At 36.3% G+C, this 18037-nt stretch overlaps 5 protein-coding genes across 5 annotated transcripts; 2 read left to right on the forward strand and 3 right to left on the reverse strand.

The window, feature by feature from the left end:
• Positions 1-5: 5 nt before the first annotated feature.
• On the forward strand, positions 6-674 carry RHIMIDRAFT_241324 (uncharacterized protein; the record flags this gene model as incomplete). The annotated part of the gene is made up of 3 exons (XM_023609559.1): positions 6-86; positions 125-270; positions 437-674. 3 exons carry the CDS (start codon positions 6-8, stop codon positions 672-674), a joined length of 465 nt encoding a protein of 154 aa, XP_023462523.1.
• A 1339-nt stretch (positions 675-2013) lies between these two features.
• RHIMIDRAFT_267780 (uncharacterized protein) lies at positions 2014-2878 on the reverse strand. The gene is made up of 3 exons (XM_023612025.1): positions 2825-2878; positions 2353-2780; positions 2014-2313 (listed from the first exon to the last, which is right to left on the reverse strand). The coding sequence occupies exon 2, from the start codon at positions 2705-2707 to the stop codon at positions 2495-2497; it is 213 nt and encodes a 70-aa protein (XP_023462524.1). The 5' UTR covers positions 2708-2780; positions 2825-2878; the 3' UTR covers positions 2014-2313; positions 2353-2494.
• Positions 2879-5101: 2223 nt separating this feature from the next.
• Positions 5102-8855, reverse strand: RHIMIDRAFT_70442 (Xpo1-domain-containing protein). Its single transcript, XM_023615582.1, has 10 exons — positions 8614-8855; positions 8456-8538; positions 8310-8366; positions 8143-8249; positions 7532-8082; positions 7265-7483; positions 7048-7215; positions 6734-6986; positions 5278-6680; positions 5102-5226 (listed from the first exon to the last, which is right to left on the reverse strand). The coding sequence occupies exons 1-10, from the start codon at positions 8680-8682 to the stop codon at positions 5200-5202; spliced, it is 2937 nt and encodes a 978-aa protein (XP_023462525.1). The 5' UTR covers positions 8683-8855; the 3' UTR covers positions 5102-5199.
• Positions 8856-9042: 187 nt separating this feature from the next.
• RHIMIDRAFT_241326 (Cullin-domain-containing protein) lies at positions 9043-16464 on the reverse strand (the record flags this gene model as incomplete). The annotated part of the gene is made up of 28 exons (XM_023609560.1): positions 9043-9492; positions 9559-9654; positions 9702-9949; positions 10003-10065; positions 10128-10200; positions 10248-10371; positions 10426-10544; positions 10613-10740; positions 10794-10940; positions 10991-11150; positions 11213-11332; positions 11393-11759; positions 11809-11900; positions 11956-12135; positions 12194-12609; positions 12665-12954; positions 13024-13220; positions 13277-13494; positions 13636-13726; positions 13803-14357; positions 14409-14692; positions 14742-14817; positions 14867-15097; positions 15145-15667; positions 15728-15966; positions 16018-16139; positions 16196-16381; positions 16431-16464. The coding sequence occupies 28 exons, from the start codon at positions 16462-16464 to the stop codon at positions 9043-9045; spliced, it is 5829 nt and encodes a 1942-aa protein (XP_023462526.1).
• A 312-nt stretch (positions 16465-16776) lies between these two features.
• RHIMIDRAFT_247510 (uncharacterized protein) lies at positions 16777-17668 on the forward strand (the record flags this gene model as incomplete). The annotated part of the gene is made up of 2 exons (XM_023610416.1): positions 16777-16842; positions 16892-17668. The coding sequence occupies 2 exons, from the start codon at positions 16777-16779 to the stop codon at positions 17666-17668; spliced, it is 843 nt and encodes a 280-aa protein (XP_023462527.1).
• Positions 17669-18037: the final 369 nt, after the last annotated feature.

Genomic DNA, 18037 nt, shown 5'->3' on the forward strand with positions numbered 1-18037 from the left:
ATTCTATGGACATACCATCACAAACCATGATAATGGATACCCCCTCTTTCGCAAGATCCGTCTTTCAGCGTACTTCAACAGACAACGTGCCGATCAAAAGCTTATTCAAGACTTACGCGCTAAGTTTGGAGAAGACGCCGTGTTTGTGATGGGAAACTGGTCCGCTCCCCATGCTAGGTATCATGAGCCCATCCGTGGCCTTGGTTTCCGAAGACTCCTCAAGAAACATGGGTTACAAGTCTATCTTATAGACGAGTACAAGACCAGTAGGTGCTGTCCAACATGCCACAACGAGATCCTCCACACGTTCCGTCATGTTCCAAATCCATGACCGTATCAACGTGAGCGATATCCTACTGTTGTCTGCCATGGCCTTTTAAGGTAATAACACATGAACCACTTGTATGACTTTATACTGATTAAACATTGCTTGTAGATGCGCCAATCTATACTGTAGACCCGCCATGGCAGCTCCAGATAGATATTGCTTTTGGAACAGGGATGTTGCTGCTTGCCTCAACTACATGCACATCCTTCGTGAGCTTCGACGTAATGGCATGGTTCCTTATAGGTTTCACCGGGCTGCTGTTGCTCATACAAGACGTCGAAGAAGAGTGAACGATCAGGAGCAACCAAGAACTAGAATACGTTTAGACGATGATTCTCCGTCCTAGTTATCGCTAGGACACATCTAGATGCCTTCGGGGTAAGTTGTATGTAATAATTTTCTTACATAACTAACTGTATAATTCTTTATATTCTTTCTTTGGTACTTATTACTCTCACTTGCATGTCGTCTCCTTCGCACGTATTTTATTTTTAACCTTTGCGTAATAAAACAGTATGCTTCCATGATAATGGAAAAGAAGATGCAAGGCCATGGGAGATTGAGATCTTTCCGCTTATCACCAAGTGACTCAACAAAACAGTGGACGAAGCTATAGAGAAATTTCCACCATTTCAAGATGAAGGGAAGAAGGGAGAGTATTCTGGCATTACAGAAATTAATCGAGGTATATGGATAATATATTGCCTAGACAATATGTGTGCTTTTTGGTCAAGACATACATATGATTGGAAGAAAGTCTGTGTACATTGTTTGAGGCTACGAAAGAGGAATTAGCCTGGTGAACCCAACAAGCAGAATGAAGGATAGGCACCCTGATTTGGATACCTCCAAGGATCTTGCAGAAACTGGGCCTAAGAGTTTATACCGAAGCCTTGGATACAGGATAGGGAGGATCGCATCCAGAGTAATGAAAGCGCCCAAATTTTGGATAAAAGAAGGAAAGAACATTCTGTCAATGTTCGAGAGCTGACGGCGATTCTATTTGCGTTACAATTTTGTGATGTGCTGTATTTTCAGCTAGGAAGGGAGAGGAGGGGGGAGGATGAACGCACCGGGCCAGGGACTAGAACGCTGGAGAGAGTAGTGCTAAAGACTTGAAGATTGATCTACAGAGAGTAGAACTTATGAGGTAAGAGCGAAATGATTGGCGGTAAGTATAGGTGAATGGAGAAAAGGGAATAGATGAATAGTCTAAGGACAATAAGAATACTGTGACAATTGATTAAATAAATGAGGGTATTTATATAAAAGTAGAAGAAATGTAATATGATAAAAAAGAATCAGCTTGAAATATTGAGGCACTAATACTATACATGAGTTTATAATGAACCATGACACAAAAGTACAACTGGGAGATGAACCACCTGCAGTTTCGTCATAAATATGTCCTATGCTTTCTGGGACCACTTTTCAATTCCGCAAGGAGATGTGCCAAATAAGAAAATATAGAGCAAGGAGAGCCCATCTTTTGGTAGTGAAGGTACAGAAGGATACCTTTTTCGTATTCCCAATAGATCATCAACATATTTAAGTGAAGATCTAATATACAAGAAATGCGTTGCGTCAATGAAAAGAGCTCGATGACATAATGCTCAAAGACGATACATGGATATGAATCTGAGCCTAGAAGAACGTCTGTAAGTTTGTATAGCATAGACTGATATTAATATATAGCATGTCACTAATGAGAGCTACCTATGTGAGATTATGTAGTGATTGTTGCCACAAGCTACTTCATAATGGTGCATATGAAGCAATCATTAAACTGCTGTTTCCTTGGATTATCAGAAATAAAGAAAAGTGCGTCAAGTGAATATATTTTATTAAGATTAAAAAACAAAAAGTCAAAGTGTAGGAGTAATAGAATGAAGTTTTTATTAAAGTAAGCAATAGTTTGATTTCCAAAGAGAGGGAGAGAGTTTTGAATTAGTAGAGATTTTTCTTTTGATAGCCAAGTTAAGAGAGCAAGTGGAGACTTTTGTTTTGATAGCCAAGTTTAGAGAGCAAATAGAGATTTCTTCTTTTTTTTCTTTCCATAAGTCCAGAAAGCCACATTATCGCTAGCTTTCAAGCCCAAGATGACTAGAACCATAGACTGCATGCCAGAAGACTACACGGTGTAAACCCTTCATGAATAAGGAGCACTCAAGGCTCAAAACTCAAAAATAAAAAGTCAATCTCAAAACCATACCACGGTAAGTTCAACGAAAGAGGTGCTTCAACGTACAAAGAGTGCACTTCTAAGTACCTAGGACGAAGCATTTCGAAAGGGGTGATGACCGTGGAGACATCGGAATATTGAACCTTTGGAGCATCGCAACCATCGAGCTCAGCAGCAAGGGAGGGTTTACGGGCCATTCATCAGCTGTAGAGGCAGAGCCATAACAATAGAAGCATCTTAGGGTGATCCAGCATAGAGAAGTAATGACCTGTCTGGTTAGTTTTTTTTTTTTGTTTTTTCTTCTTCTTTTCTTGTAGCAGAGTTTAATATAGTTTGGCGGATAGTGGCAAAGTAGATTGATTGATTATGTTTCTTGTAGCTTCAGGACTTGAATATGTAGTTGCTCCAAAGCAGTATTCATTAGTAGCAGACATTGATAGACGTGAGCAAAATTCTTTAGGGGCTTTCCGACGTTGATAAGCATGGGACAGGCATTCACTAGCATTTTCAGGCACTGATGATCATTTGTAGACATTGATAAGCATGAGCAGGCATTCACTGCTCTTTCCAGAGATTTGATAAGCATGAGTAGGTATTTGAGTATCTGTTTGAGTATTTGATCGTTTGATCGTTTGAGTGTATTGATAAGCAGTAGCAAGCACTTTTGGAGTACTAGCGAACAGCAGAGATTTCTTTAAGGCTTCAGCCCGTGAGAGGTCATTATGATAGAGTAAGATGCATCAGGAACCATGAAATAGAGCCAGCAAAAGTGAATTTTCTAAACGACGGCATTAGTTATATACACTTTGAGACCATCTAAACGTTGTTATACCATTTCAACATAAGAAATAATAAAAGCATAAGAGGATTTTGAAAGAGATAAAGAATGAAGAGAAAGAAAGAAAGAAAGAAAAGAAAAGAAAAGAAAAGAAAAGAAAAAAAAAGAAAAAGAATGATCTCTTTTATAGTTTTTTGTTTACGTGAATCATGTTGTTTAGGCTGAAAGTAAGTGACTTATTCCTCATTTCTCCAATAAAGTATGAATAAATAAATAGTTTATTCTTTATCTCTTCCATATTAGAACACATCCGAGCATCCGAACGCCTCCTCCCTTTTTTTGCATATTTTTTTCACAGGCCCTTTTCTTTTGTAAGACCGCTTGTTTACATAAAGTTGACCTCACGCACACACACATAATTTTTTTTTATTATGATTGCTTCACTTTTCTTATTTTCAATACGCGTTTTCCTATTTTTCTGGTCGTTTTCTTTAAGAATGAGTAAAAAAAAAAAAAAAGTAAGGTGAGAATTAAATATACAAGGAAAAAAGTTGAGAGGGGACGGCATCTTTAAAGATGCAGCTGATAGTAAACAAAAAATAAGGCTTTTCTCAAAGAGCACTAGGCTGCCGATTCTGTGGAACACATGCAATTGATTCCATTACAGTTGTTATTTGTCAATCAAAGAAAGAAAATCAATCATGATTGATCTATTTGGTTAGCCACTCTGGTTTGTTTCATAAAAGTAATAATGAATTACTATTTTTTGCTAAAAAGAACCAAAAACAAATCGTCCTAACCCTTATGTATCAAAACCTGTTTATCAAGTATGAAACATAGGCGATTGAGTTGCTGGCTTAGGAAAGCATAAGAATCTGTAATTTTTTTTGTTTTTATTTTTAGTGCACATGAAAAAAAGGTAAAATGTTTATCCTCTCTTTTCTGTTGTTATGACCTTATCCTTTTCTCTTCTGCTTGTGAAGTGTAGACCAAAATTGGCGACGATTATAATTGTGAGAGATTTAATGACTATACGTTCACTTTTATAGTAAAGCAATGGATCTTCTAAGTCTGCATAAGCTATTTTAAATGGCGCTCGAAACAGAATGGCTTGTTAAGGTACGTGACATACTTCACTTAATGACTTTATTATCATGGATACTCGCATATAGTGAATGAAGGGTATTTTCAAATATGTGATTTATTGGATGATGAGAAAAGAAGTTTTTATAACTATGAAAAAGAATATAAATGCATGAATGCATGAGATGGATAAAAATAAGCCTTATATGAAGATAAAATAGTAGAAGAATAACAAGAAAGAAAGAAAAAGAGACTCAATAAGTCTTAGGGGGGAGTAAAGTGATGACAGAGTAGCTTATCACTGTAGTAACAAATGTTGTCATTTAGTTGACCAAATGTATTTATTTTGTCGATCTTATAATTACTGTTGTCATGGATACTTTACTTGTAGACACAACAGCGCATGCCCTTGATGTTCGTTTTATTCATGATCAAGTTTAATGTTGACTCATTTCAGTAAAGGAAAAATGTTCTAATCAAAAGTTCAATGACACTTGCTTTGCTTTTATTTTAATAAAGCTGTATCTCTTGAAGTGGAAATTGAACAGGCCAGAAGGCAAGCACTTTTGAAGATTACTATGCAGAAAAGATAGAGTACTGTCAAGATGATTTATTAGTAAAGTCATCAAGAAGAGTATCTCACGTCATAAATTATTAAACTAGAAAATGAACACTTTATTGACTCCAGTCCCTCATTTATAATCCAAAAGTAATTATGAAAAGCATCATTTGGGTCTAGAAGTATGTAATATTTTATATACTTTTTTAAAATCTTTTAATAGACATTGTGTGTTTACATTCTAACAATTGACTTTTTATATTATTAATTTAACGTTTAGCTTCTGTAATAAATGACTAGAATATAGACATAAGTGCATGCTGTATACTAGAAGGAAATAAGCTTACCTGAAAGTACTTTTTAAATTGCTTTCCATCGTACTGTTGGACTGCTTGACAGTATGTCTCTGCTGTCTCGGGTGGGCATTGAATGGACGGAAAGAAAACAGTCTTCATGTATTCAATAAATTTAGCCCCTTGCTTTACACACATTGCCTTTTGGATACTTGTAATCTCTCCAAATACCAAAATCGACTGTCCATCAGATAGATTAAATGCCGCACTCATAGGTACTGAGAAAGTGATCGGTATCAATTCGTTATATACAAATATGTCAAATCCAGGATGATTGTTAGCCCAGGAATTGACCATCTTGAGGAATACACCAAATGACATTTTTTGTGTTGTTGGATCCGAGTTATCCTTTGCAAAATGTAATACCGTCTGTAGAATGGTATTCAAATGTTCCAAGTTGCGTTCACTAATAAACACTCTTTCTAGGTTGGCGTTGAATAGGTTCGTAATAAAGTTTAAATAGGCCTTTCGAAGATCGAGCAGAAGGACAGCCTCGTCCGTACCCGAAGGTGCTGTGTTCAAGAAGTCAAAGACACGTTTCACAAGAGGTACCAAAAGCTCATCCATGATCGGTTCAACCATTGGCTTGTATTTGTGTGCCACAAGGCCTATGAAAGGCAAAAAGTCTACTAGTTCTGTCACTTGACATTCTGTCAACAGACCGTTGATTAGACTAGGTAGATAAGGCAAGACCTGAGAACCTAAACAGGTAATCAAGCGTGCGAATGCATAGCGCACCGCATCACGAATCACGAGAGCCTGACTGTATGCTTGCAAAGCGCTCAGAATGATTTCGGTTGCTTGAACAAATACAAGCGTCCAGGGCTCGCGTATTTCTGAAGGCTTATCCAAGGAAGGATATCCCTTGGCTACACTACCAATGGCCATAATGTAGTGGTGTAATTGGAGCATGAATAATTCATCATCAGATGGCTGTGATAATGACTTTTGAATTCCTTCTACTAAAGGCTCTAATACAATCTTGAGATACTCTGTTTGTTTCATTGGATTATTTCCTTCCAAAGAAATCAATAACCCCACTGTTTCAAACAGGTATAGTTGGCTGTCAAATGTAGAAGCTGCAGGGATCGGCATTCCATCCATTGTGTTTGTCTCCACCACAGGCTCGGCCTGGATCGCTAATAAATCACCAATAGATGACAAAACATGTTCCACATAAGGTCCCATACGTGATTTCAGGTTCTTTACAAAACGGTGAAAGAGATACCAGCAACGAGTGCGAATCTGCTTTAGTGGGTGATGAAGGCCACGATGATCAACAAAGGCAGATAATGCTTGAGGAAGGTGATCTTGTCGGTGTTCAAAGAATTGATAGTAACGAGCGATGTTTTCAAAGTACTGTAAGGGTGCTGAAGGGTGAGGATAGGCAGAAATATCTACACGAAAGCATAAGAAAATAATTTTAAATAGCAATAATAATAAAACTTACTTGAGGAAACCATTTCGGATATAAGTTCACCCAATGGTGTCAATGTGTCATTGGCATTTACAAAAACCATAGAAGCTTTAGATAATGCCTCACCGTAGCAATAGAGTACATAAAGGCATAATTCAACATCACGCCAATCTAACTCAGTACCTGTTTTGTATTTATTCATTATGTCCATCGCAAATGAGTGAATAAAACCAACATAGAGCTCTTCGTTGATTGCAGCAATGTGTTCAGTAAAGATGCGCAAGTTCTATTATAGAGCAAAAGATGACATTTAAATATTGCTTTTCTTACTCTTTTTGAACATTTACCTTTCTCATTTCAAAAAAGAGAGCTTCTTCCTCAGGTTCGTCTTCATCATTTCCCCAGTCAGTTTCTTCATCATATCTCATCTTCATGATAACAACGTTAAGTAAAGAGCCCAAAAATTCGTGTTGACCTTGAGAAAATGCTTGCATCTGCTTCTTTTGTTTTTTGAGCTAACATAAAATAAGTAAAAATGAAAGAGATGTTTATAAGTTTACTTACGATATAAAGCATATCGTTGACAAAAGGGAATACAGCAGATGATGTATCATCGTATTCATTAGCCAAAAATTTGAGTAAATAAGGCGTCATTTGTTCAATCATAGCCCAAGCAGCAGCCTTTCCTTCTGTTGGGAGTGAAGTCTCTGTATATATCTTGCATAGTTCTGTGCCCAAGACATTGACAAGTCGAGCTACATATTCTACAAACTCTGGCTCAGACTGGGAAGATGTCAGTCTCTCTTTGCTCATTAAAAATGTTTAGCTTACCAAATCCAATCTAGCGAGTACATCCACAATGTTGAGCATTTGAATCATATTCAGCTTATCCATTGGTAACATACCCTTACTTATAACGTCTGCAAGACATTCACAAGCAGGAATACGCAAATTAGCATCCCCGAGTAATTCATACAATACATTCATCACCTGGTCATTGACAACCAATGAAATATCCATCCAAGCAATGTAAGAGCCAATGTTTTTCAATACCAGTTGAGCGATGTTTGCATTTGTTGATCTAAATTCTTGCAATAACTCAAACCAATAAGAGGCAAGCAGTTGAACGTCGCCCATACGCATTGTATCTTTAATATTTGTGTTTCGAATCACTTCTTGGCGGGTACGAGGAATATCCAAACGAGCAATTTCTTCATCAATACTGATACATAATCGAACAAAGAAATCTGCTGCTTTCTCATGACTGCCTCCCGTAGGTGCTTTTGTGAGCGCCATCATGTCTTTGAAGAAAGTAGGCCAAATAGTAGGGTATACATGGATGAATAAGAGTGTGAGTGATTGAGCAACCTTGTTTCGAATGACTATAGAAAAAAAAGTGCATGTTAGTGATTATGATAAAAAAGAAAGTGTCCCTTTTGTACATGATTCTTCATTGCTTGCACTATTGTTGTCAACAAACTCTCTTCCAAGATACTCCATCATATTACGTCGAATATAATCTACAGCATTAGAGTCTAGTGTGTCAAATCTATATTTGTATACATTAATTGACATTCTTGACTATAAATGTATATATGTGTATACTTGCCTAGTTTGAAGTGTATTTTCTAGTACTTGAAGTGCAAAGAATCTTGCTTCAGGAAGCCTAAAGAACGCGTGCACATGGGTTGATTAATTTATAAACATTTCAATTTTTGTTTTGTTTTGTTTTTTTTTTTTGTTTTTTTTACTTACGCTTTAGGTTCCTTCATGAATAATTCCAAACAGACTTGCCAACCATCAGGAGAATTCTTTATAGATTCACAATAAGCATTTGCCTAAAATAAAAAAAATTGATAATCAATGGAAAGGAAGAACAAAAGAGAAAAAAAAAAAAAAAACTCATAATTTACCTGGGCCTTCAAGTTTGGATCCACTTGAGGACCTAAAGCATACATGACAGCTTGTTCAATTTGCTCCATTTTTATTTATAATTAATTTGCCCAATCCAGAATAAAAAAAAGTTTTTAATAATAATTCAAAACAACAAAGTAATATCCTTCTTTTCTTTTGCTTTGTTTGTTTGTTTGTTTTCTTTCTTTCTTTCTTTCTCGATTTTATTGATTAAAGGATCAAAGAAAAAAAAGAAGCAAAAGAGAGAAAGAGAAAAAGATAGAAGGAAAAAAAAAGAATTGGCACTTTTATAAAAATTTAGTTCAACCTTCTTTTCAACAAAAATGGAAATGACTCATATTGGCCAATCAACAATTATATGCATAAAGGATTTCCTGTTTTAGTAATTCTTCTTTTATATATGATCGAATGTTAACACTGTATAAAGTTTAAAAAACTGTACTGAATGATCCTTGACTGCTCGGCTGAATAAATCGTTGTTGCTGCTCTACAAAAAATGTGGCAGTTCTTGACTTTGGTTTTACCAAGATTTGTTGAGCACTGTTCAAATAAACTGTCGATGCAAATATTTCTGGTGATACAGCAGATACACGGACAGAAGGTAAGAGTAAATTACCTGTCCTAAGAGGAACCAGACTTATAGAGAATTCATTGACTTCTCCTGGTTTAGATACAAAGCGTAATCGTCTCTTTCCAGACAATAACCAGTTTTCATAGTCCACATCAATATCGTAGCAGAATTCATCCTTATGTGCCTCTTCATCTGTAGCTGATGTATTCCAGTAAGTTGACTGTTTAATGCGTAATATACAAGGATATGCCTCTGTTACGAGTAAATCTTTCTTTGGTGGTAATATCAGCTCAGCAGTATGCAATATCTAACATAATTAGAATATATATATATATATATATATAAAGTTTCTATTGTAGACACAACTGTATACCTTGGTTTTTGGTACTTCTAAAGGAAAGGTGATTGAATGTAAATTTAAACTAGTCGAGTGTTGTTTAATCGTTTGAGCTGTAACTGCTACATTTTCCTAATTCAAGAATAAGAAATGGATTCTCTTTGATTATTATAATTTACCTCAAAGAACTCCTCAATCAAGTCTAAAAGTTCTACTTTTGTTTTCAAATCTCTGTGCAACAAAAATGATTCGCATAATTCCGCATCAAAATCATTCAATTGTACAACATCTGTCAGTCCATAGCCCACATAATCAACAGATTTCAAAAATTCTTCCTTGGTTTTTTCAAAAACATAGGGTAAATGCTGATCTAGTGTATGTTGTTTTAACTTTTGTTGGAGCATATTTCTCAAGCTAGATTCAACCTCTAAACAATAGCTAAGCCTACAAAGTATCAACATGGCCACGTATTCGTCTTACCATCTTTCAATGAGAGAAATTTCACAGTGAAATGAATCTTGGAGTTTACTTGATTATCGATCTCTACAAATATTACACATCTTGGTATCTTTATTATTTTCAATTAGAGAAATGATTGTACTTACCAGAATCTTTTCCATCGGTTGATCTTTTGACAAGCTTGTATATAAATGTTACTGTTTGTCTCGGGAACAGTGTCTAAAGTAAATATTAGTTTAAAATACTAATAACACGCCTCAACGTACCATATCACAGCTGGATAACTTTGATTCACCTTCCACCAAGTAATAGGTTGATGGTTTTGCATGTGAACCAAATATACGAACAGGTAACTCACCATTACAAGAAAGTTCAACCTTTAAGAATACACTTACAAAAGGGTATTAGATGATCACTTAAACGCCCTTGTTTTCTTCTTCTTACCATGTCTCTCTAAATATGGTTGATTCAGTAACCAATAATGGCACTGTTACTCTGATGAAATCAGATGATATGAATTTTCGTAGCATCCCATTTATCTCATAAGTAATTGTTGTCTTTACCTTTTAATAAAGAAATTAGTCTAAATAATACTTGTGTATATCTCTTTTTCTTTTGTTTTTTTCTTTACTCTATAATCAAACTCGGTATATGGCCCGTCATATACTATAAATATCTCTAGTAGCTGATTTGGCTCTAAATCAATCAACACGATTTCTCCTGTTTCGAGTACATCCAATTGCATTTCCTTTACGTTGCCTAAAAGTAAAAAATAGTAAGTACAACAGTATCATAACAAGGAGGTTATATACCATCCGAGTGAAGGACGCTCGTCACTTTTGGCATATTCACTATTTGAACTCCTTCTGTCTGTGACTCTAACAGTAACAGACCACGAGTTGTCTTTACTTCACGGCTAGTGATCTTTACAGAAACCTTTTGTCTTTCACCCAAGCAAACTAGACAAGTGGTAAGTTGATCGCTTTCAATGATTATAATACTATCTTACTTTCATTTGGCTGGGATGCAGTAGCATAAAGTTGCTTAATGTCATGGTTTAATCTGACTATTCTTTTCTTTTGTCCAGCGTGAAGGAAGTTGTGACTAAATATCAATTTGCCTAGCTTCATCTCGCACGTTTCTACAACATAGTTTCCAGAAACTGAGGTCTGTTCCAAAAAGGAAAAAAGAAATTAGAATGCAGTAATGATAACATCCCCTCAACACATACGTCGCTTGTTAGTAAAAAGATGTTCTTGCCAGGAAGTAAGTCTTTGTTATGTATTGTATAGGATATCTGTTCTGGATCATTTCCCACTAGACGCAAAGAGATAGTATCGTAACCTATTTTCTAAACAACCCCCAGTTTTTGTTATTACGCGTGTGATGCTAGTATTCATACTATGCATACCTTTGGTAAGTGATTATCGATACAAACTTCCACACTTGAGGTCTCGACTATGTTTGGGTCATCAATAATACGCGTGACATGAACAGAAAAGATGGGAGAAAAGGGTCGTTTGATCTCTTTATCCAGTGTTCCTACATGGTTAATGAGTTCATCCGTATAAAAGGAAGACTCTTCTGCCGAAAGGAAGATTGCATTTCTCAGTAGAGCCAAGAGAGACTCTACATACTGATTAGTCTTTCCAAGTCGTCTCTGAGAATCAGCACATTTGATCAATAGGCTATTTTCTATGGAACCCCATTCCTGTTCCCCATATCTCCAAATCATTGATTCATAAATTCTCACTGCTTCTTCGTACTTGCCACGAATACTATACCAAACTTAGTCGACTGTTTCTTTTTTTTTTTTTCCTGTCTTACTATTTTAGAGCGGCTATATCCCCGTGTACATTCAGGGCGGCTCTTGATCTAAAACTGGCATCATAACTTTTGATGGCTCTTGTGCTAAGACCCTTTTTTGAAATAAAGTGAGCTATAAGAACATAGTATTTAATAATAATAAAATACCATATAAGTCTTGTCAAATGCCTCTACTGACTGCATAGCCTCCATCAATTTCGTGTTGGTGATACCTCGCGCAGGTTTTTCATTATCATTCTCTTGTTGTGCATCCAGAGTATGATTGATATAGATGGAAAAAGGATCAGTCATAGGAAGATGTTTGCATCGAATACCGATTTTGTCAAGCTAGAACAAAAAAAAAAAGGTTTTAATATAATGCCATATATCCTGCCTTTATGTTTACCTGTCTTCTCGCAGTCAACAGCAAATCAGCCTTCACAGCATTGTAAGATACAGCCAACTCAGGGTGTTGAGCGATGACCTGAGCAGACAATGCCTCACACTCATTGACGACATTCATGCAAGCCGAAAAGACCCAAGATTCGACAAAGTTATCGGGTAAATTGCTTTCATTTTCCCGTATGGATAAGATAAAGTTTGTGATGAACAATTGAGCTCGTGCTGTTACTTCAATCACTTTATGCATCTTGAGTAGCATACGACATTGCCTTGCAAACAGATAACATCTGAAATCAAACACTGATATCATATTCTTGTTGATCATGTCTCTATAGTTCTTTCTTTTAAAATCCAATACATTGCCACTGTCATCCCCTGGGTCTGTACCACCAAAATGACCAAACCAAGCAAGTGCCTTGTCTGGGACAAAAAAGTTCAGTATTCATGCCCCCTTTTTTTATGGATATAAACTTACCTTTGAGCACTTGGAAAAAAGATGCTTCTAACTCATCATATTGAATAAGCGCGTCCTCATACAGTGTCATGATCTCAAATGCTTGCGCTAGCCCTTCCTTTAGAATAAAAAATGTACAATAATTCCATCCTGGCATATGTCTTTGCATGTCTAAGCGTCTTGTATCCTCTTGAATCTGTAATACTTGCATATCGAAACTAGACAAAATACACTCCTTCATCTTTTCTATAAATGCTGTCCATAATCCTGACTGAGGTCCCTCTGGGTCTTTTTTTCTGATAAACACACATCTAATGGCAAAAGGAGAGAAAAAAGTTATACTAAATCCTTCTTATAATACGCTCTAGAGCTCGATTTACCTATCTTGTTTTGGAGGATTAAAGTCTGTACGGATTTTATCAAAGATGGAAGACTTGAGGCCCAAATAATTGTTGGATCTCTTTGTATCTGCCTCTGCTACATACACAATAAGCCATTCCTGGATCTTTTTGGACTGAACTAGATCAAGCCAACTCCTGATATTCTTTCGTATGCGCGTCTTGTATACTTCGTTATCCTAAAAAAAAATTTCAGTAACAATACACACAACAGTGTTTTCCTTTGCAAGTATACCTCACAGGTAACAAAATATAAGTTCAAATAGACTGTCTGTGTTGTAGAAGGTAAAGGAAGAGGTGAAGGATCAGGTGTGAATCGTTTGAGGTCAACTTCTAATGTAGAAATTAAGCATTCGGCTCGTTGACTGGAAGGCTGCCATTTCAAATTGCGAAGTGGAAGTCTTGCAGAAAGGTCATCTGCGACAAGTGGCCAAACACCATATTCATCACAATCTAAATAAAACTAATGTAAACACACTTAAAAATAAAATAAGAATGATTACATGTCACTGTAAGTTTCTGTCCACTCATTCGCTTTATTATATTTATAAAAAAAAGGAGGACTATATTGGCTGACAACCAATTTATTTTAACTTTGATAAACAAACATTGAGTTATCTGAAGGATCACGCATGAGATAGTCTCGTTCAATCAATGATTCCACTCTTCTCTTGAAATCGGTCACCTTTATATATATATATATATATATATATATATATAAATGTATTAATACGCATATAAATATACATGTATAAACTTACATTCACAGGAAACCTCACTTGCTGGAACACTTGGTTCAATAAATCCTCTTGTGACAGGGTCTTATTTGCCTTCATGATTCTTACAATAGCAGCCTCTAACTGATGTTGTCTGTTGACCAACACCTTTGATTCTACCTCCCTTTTCTCTTCCACTGTCTGTTCTTGTTGAATAGCTGGAATCTTGAGTCGAACACCTGCTGCCTCAAAGGCGGCATTGAATTGGAATGTGTCTGTACCTGTCAATGGTCCGGAACCTCCTTCTACCTTGATCAAGACAGCATAAGATCCCGTAGAAAGTGAAAGTAAGGTTCGACTCAATTCACTGTCTTCTAATGATGTCGCTTCTTTTATTTCATTCACTGTCCACGTTGGCTTATCCAGTCGATTGAATAGTAACAAGACGGCTGCCTGAGGAAGACTCATGGAGAGCTCTTTGGTCTCCTTTGGGAAATGAGCTGTCAAGACGCACGAGGAAAGTGAGTTTTGCCATATGAGTTTTCTGCCTTTGAAACGAGAGGCATAAAACTGATGGTATGCTTCCTGACACTTGATCATCTAACAGCAAAAGAAGTCAGCCATGTCCTAAATCCAATCGCTTTATCTTACCTCAGGGGACAGTGTGAGTGATGTAGCTGAATACGATGGCCAGACAGCTTGAGTGATTACTTTTACATGAATTGGATATTGCGACTTTTCTTTAAAGTCTTGAACTAAATCATAAGATACATGAATATCTTTCAACATGGTTTCAAAATTCTTTGTAAACTCATGGCCACATTGACTCTTTAGCTTTTCAACTACTTGACACTCAGCCTCCATCGACAGACTACGCTCCAACAGCAGTCGTTTTGCCAAGTGTCTCTTGTAATAGGCCTCGAATGCGTCTTTGCCTGTATAAATCATGAGTATCGTTCTTTTCTTATTTCTAGAGTGGATTACCTTGAACAAAACGGAAGAGTGTGAGGACATAATCAATCGTTGTCATGACATCGTCATCCGATGTTCGAGCTTGTTTCTATGAAAAGAGGATGATAAGTATATAAATGATGTTGTTGAATCCTTACTTTAGCAGGCGCCTTTAAGCGAGTATCTAAATACTTGGCGATCATCTCTGCTGGTTTATTCTGTCGTGTATTGATAAAGTATTCAAAGCCTTCTTTCAGAGCATTAGTAAATGTGGTATCATTCTGAAAGCAATTTTGTAATATTTGATCCAACTCCTTTTTGAAGTCTAGTAAAGAGGCTACCATCGATGCATCTTTTTTAGGGTCCTTGATCAAAGCAACTCCATAGTTCTTTGAGTTGTTGTTAGCATTTATGAGGAAAGATAACATTATTTTACCTTGACGTATTCTCCAAAAGAAGCCCTCAGTAAGGACATATTTGAGTTGTTTAACAGGAGAGCGTAAAGTGTAGATAAGGTATCGTACATTTTCTTATTCATCATTTCTTCAAATCCACGATTGAGTATGACATTTACGTTTTGATAGACAAGTTGATCCGTTACTGCGTTAAGCAAGGGCTGCTTTGTTTGAATATTTAAATAATGGCTAATACGCGTTTCTGTTTCTTCTTGTTGACGCTTATACGCATGATGAATATAATCCCAAACGGAGAGAGTGTTCAAGAGCCTATTTGACTCTTGCTTATAATAAGCGACCGTGTGTTCCAAGAAGATAGACTCAAAGTCACTCTTGTAGAACTTCAATTCCTGTAGCATATGCAAGATATCCTTGATCAGTTGCTTGTTCACATCAATGCCATCTCTATCCTGCTCAATTAATTTCAATGTCTGCAGTATGACTGCTCTACGGAACTCGATTGAACTCATTACGGTTTCACGAAAGACATCTATACCCAATTGTCTAGCAAAGAAAAAGAAGGGAGAGATGAATAAATAATATCAAAGATAAAATACGACTTACAGAATCGATGCATATTTTGTAGTTGACAGTACATAATATCTATCCAATTCCATAAATACGTTTCGAATGATACTCAGGTGATGACAGAGAGACTCCCATTGTGTGTTTAACTTTTCCAATAATGCATCATCCTGAACTGATAAAGATGCTTGTATATGCTTCACATGAACTTCGATCTCAGACTTTAATCTTTCATAAAGCTCCTCTGCTTTTCCATATCGACACAAGTTTTCACAGAGCTACCGATGCATTAGAGAGCGTTTTGTTTGTAAAATATAATACAACTTTACTCTAGCTGCGGCTGCATAATTCATGTGAGCTGTAGAATTAGAAAAAATAGCAAGGATCAGATCCTTTTGAAGCTTCCAAGCATCAGCAATGAATGTAGGTGGCAATTCAGAATGTCTAGAGGCTTTTTTTTTTCTTATTTAGCAATATATTATTATCTCTCTATTTTTTCTACTTTACGACTAAAGTTCACAATTGTCACTTTTGGTACAATCAGCTGCTGTCGAATACTTCCAAGAGTTGGAGGCTTATCACTTGCTGAAGGTGATTTTGACAATGAAGAGTCAATCTGCATTGGGTCATTCTTTTGATAGAAATAATCTAGTTTAGGCTGAGAAGGATCTTCAAGCTTTCGTTTCTTAGACACTTTATGGATGGAATGTTAGATCAATATACAAAAAGGCTTGACTAATACCTTTTGGTGTCTTTGTGATGGGTTTAGGTGGCATTGAAGAGAGAAAGAAAGAAAAAATTAAAAATTAAAAATTCATGCTATACAAAAAAAAAAGAGAGAGCATCGCGTGTGTATCTGTGGGGCAAACCCCCTTGAGGACATTCTTTTGATGTAAAAGTAATTTATAGGTCATTTTTTAATTTATATAACGCATATAAAGATTCATTCCTTCAAACTTATTAAGGAGCTTTTTATATATATATACTGAAGTTAAGCATTACAGGTTTATTTTTAGCTGGTATCAGAATCACACTTCTTTTTCTTTTCCCTTTAAACCCTTTCCATTCGTTTACATCTTGCTGCGTATATGACTATGAATGAGCATGACATGAATCAGATCATTCATGAAGTACAGAGCTTATCTATTGACCATGTAAGCTATACATCATTGCTTTCAAAGTCATGCTACTTATGTTTATTAGAATAATCACAGGAACGACCTGAATGCAATGACGCAGCCATGTATTTGGGAAAATGAAGATAAAGTAGATCATCATGCGGTCATCCAATCCTACCTGGATCCTCAATGCATGCTTCATAGTAGTCTGACGAGCCTGCATGAAAAGAAGAGACTATATAAAGTGAAATCTGCACTAAAGCGTGCATTAGGATTGAAACAGAAGAAACATCAGCCACTGCCTGTCATAAGTCATGATGCATCTCTGTCAAGTGATTCAGGATGTACATCAACTACAGTAGCAGGTCAATCAACTAAAAGCTTAACAATGGCTGACAACGATGATGATGATAATGACGATGACGATAGGATGAGCCAGAATACATCTGCAACAGCTTCACATCGTCTTTCCATCTGTGGTTTACCCATCTGTTCCTTTCGTAACAAGACGAGTATGGCACATCCAAAACAGTCCATGATGACAAAAAGTATACTGAAAAAACCAAACAAGAGTACTCGATGGTCAAGCGTTACCTTACGACGGAAAACACAAATATCGAATCTAAAGAAGAGAAAATCGCACATTGAATCGATGGGGTTGGCAATTCAGTTCAATCAATATGTGACCGTGTACGAAACTTACTCTAGGCAAGATTATGATCGCACATCAGACCCTGAGGCTATTTGTACACGACTGACCCCTGTGATTGCACAAGAGATAAAACAAGAATTGAATCATTTCAAACTCTACGAGATGCCAGTTCACGAGTCTAGTAGGATGTACACACACTTTTTCATTTGAAACACGAAATAATAAAAGGCCAATTCCCGTGACACTGTCTGTGTGGAAACAAAAACAAGGAGTTAAGTTTCATATGGTAATGTTTATTCTCAAAAAAGGAAAGTACCATTGGAGTTTCATAAATCACATAAATAACTTTTTGTCATAAAATAAGAAAAGAGAGAGGGTGTGTGTGTGATTAAGAAGGGAGAGGGAGGGAAAGGATAGGATAGGGGTATAAGTGTATGTATATAAAAGTACATCAATGTACATTAGTCGACTGTATATATAATTTTGTGTGTGTATATATAAATATATATATATAAAATGTATGTATAAATATAAACAAGAAAGAAAGGAATTGGTAGAGAGAGACTAGAAAGTGAGAGG

Source organism: Rhizopus microsporus (assembly GCF_002708625.1).
Source record: "Rhizopus microsporus ATCC 52813 unplaced genomic scaffold scaffold_21, whole genome shotgun sequence".
NCBI classification, from domain to species: Eukaryota; Fungi; Mucoromycota; class Mucoromycetes; order Mucorales; family Rhizopodaceae; genus Rhizopus; species Rhizopus microsporus.

Coding starts and splice junctions, on each gene's coding strand:
- RHIMIDRAFT_70442 (XM_023615582.1), bottom strand. CDS start 8,682: ATGGAGCAAATTGAACAAGCTGTCATGTATGCTTTAGGTCCTCAAGTG. Junction 8,539..8,613: donor ATCCAAACTTGAAGGCCCAG/GTAAATTATGAG, acceptor TTTTTATTTTAG/GCAAATGCTTATTGTGAATC. Junction 6,681..6,733: donor ATCCGAAATGGTTTCCTCAA/GTAAGTTTTATT, acceptor GCTTTCGTGTAG/ATATTTCTGCCTATCCTCAC.
- RHIMIDRAFT_267780 (XM_023612025.1), bottom strand. CDS start 2,707: ATGGCCCGTAAACCCTCCCTTGCTGCTGAGCTCGATGGTTGCGATGCT.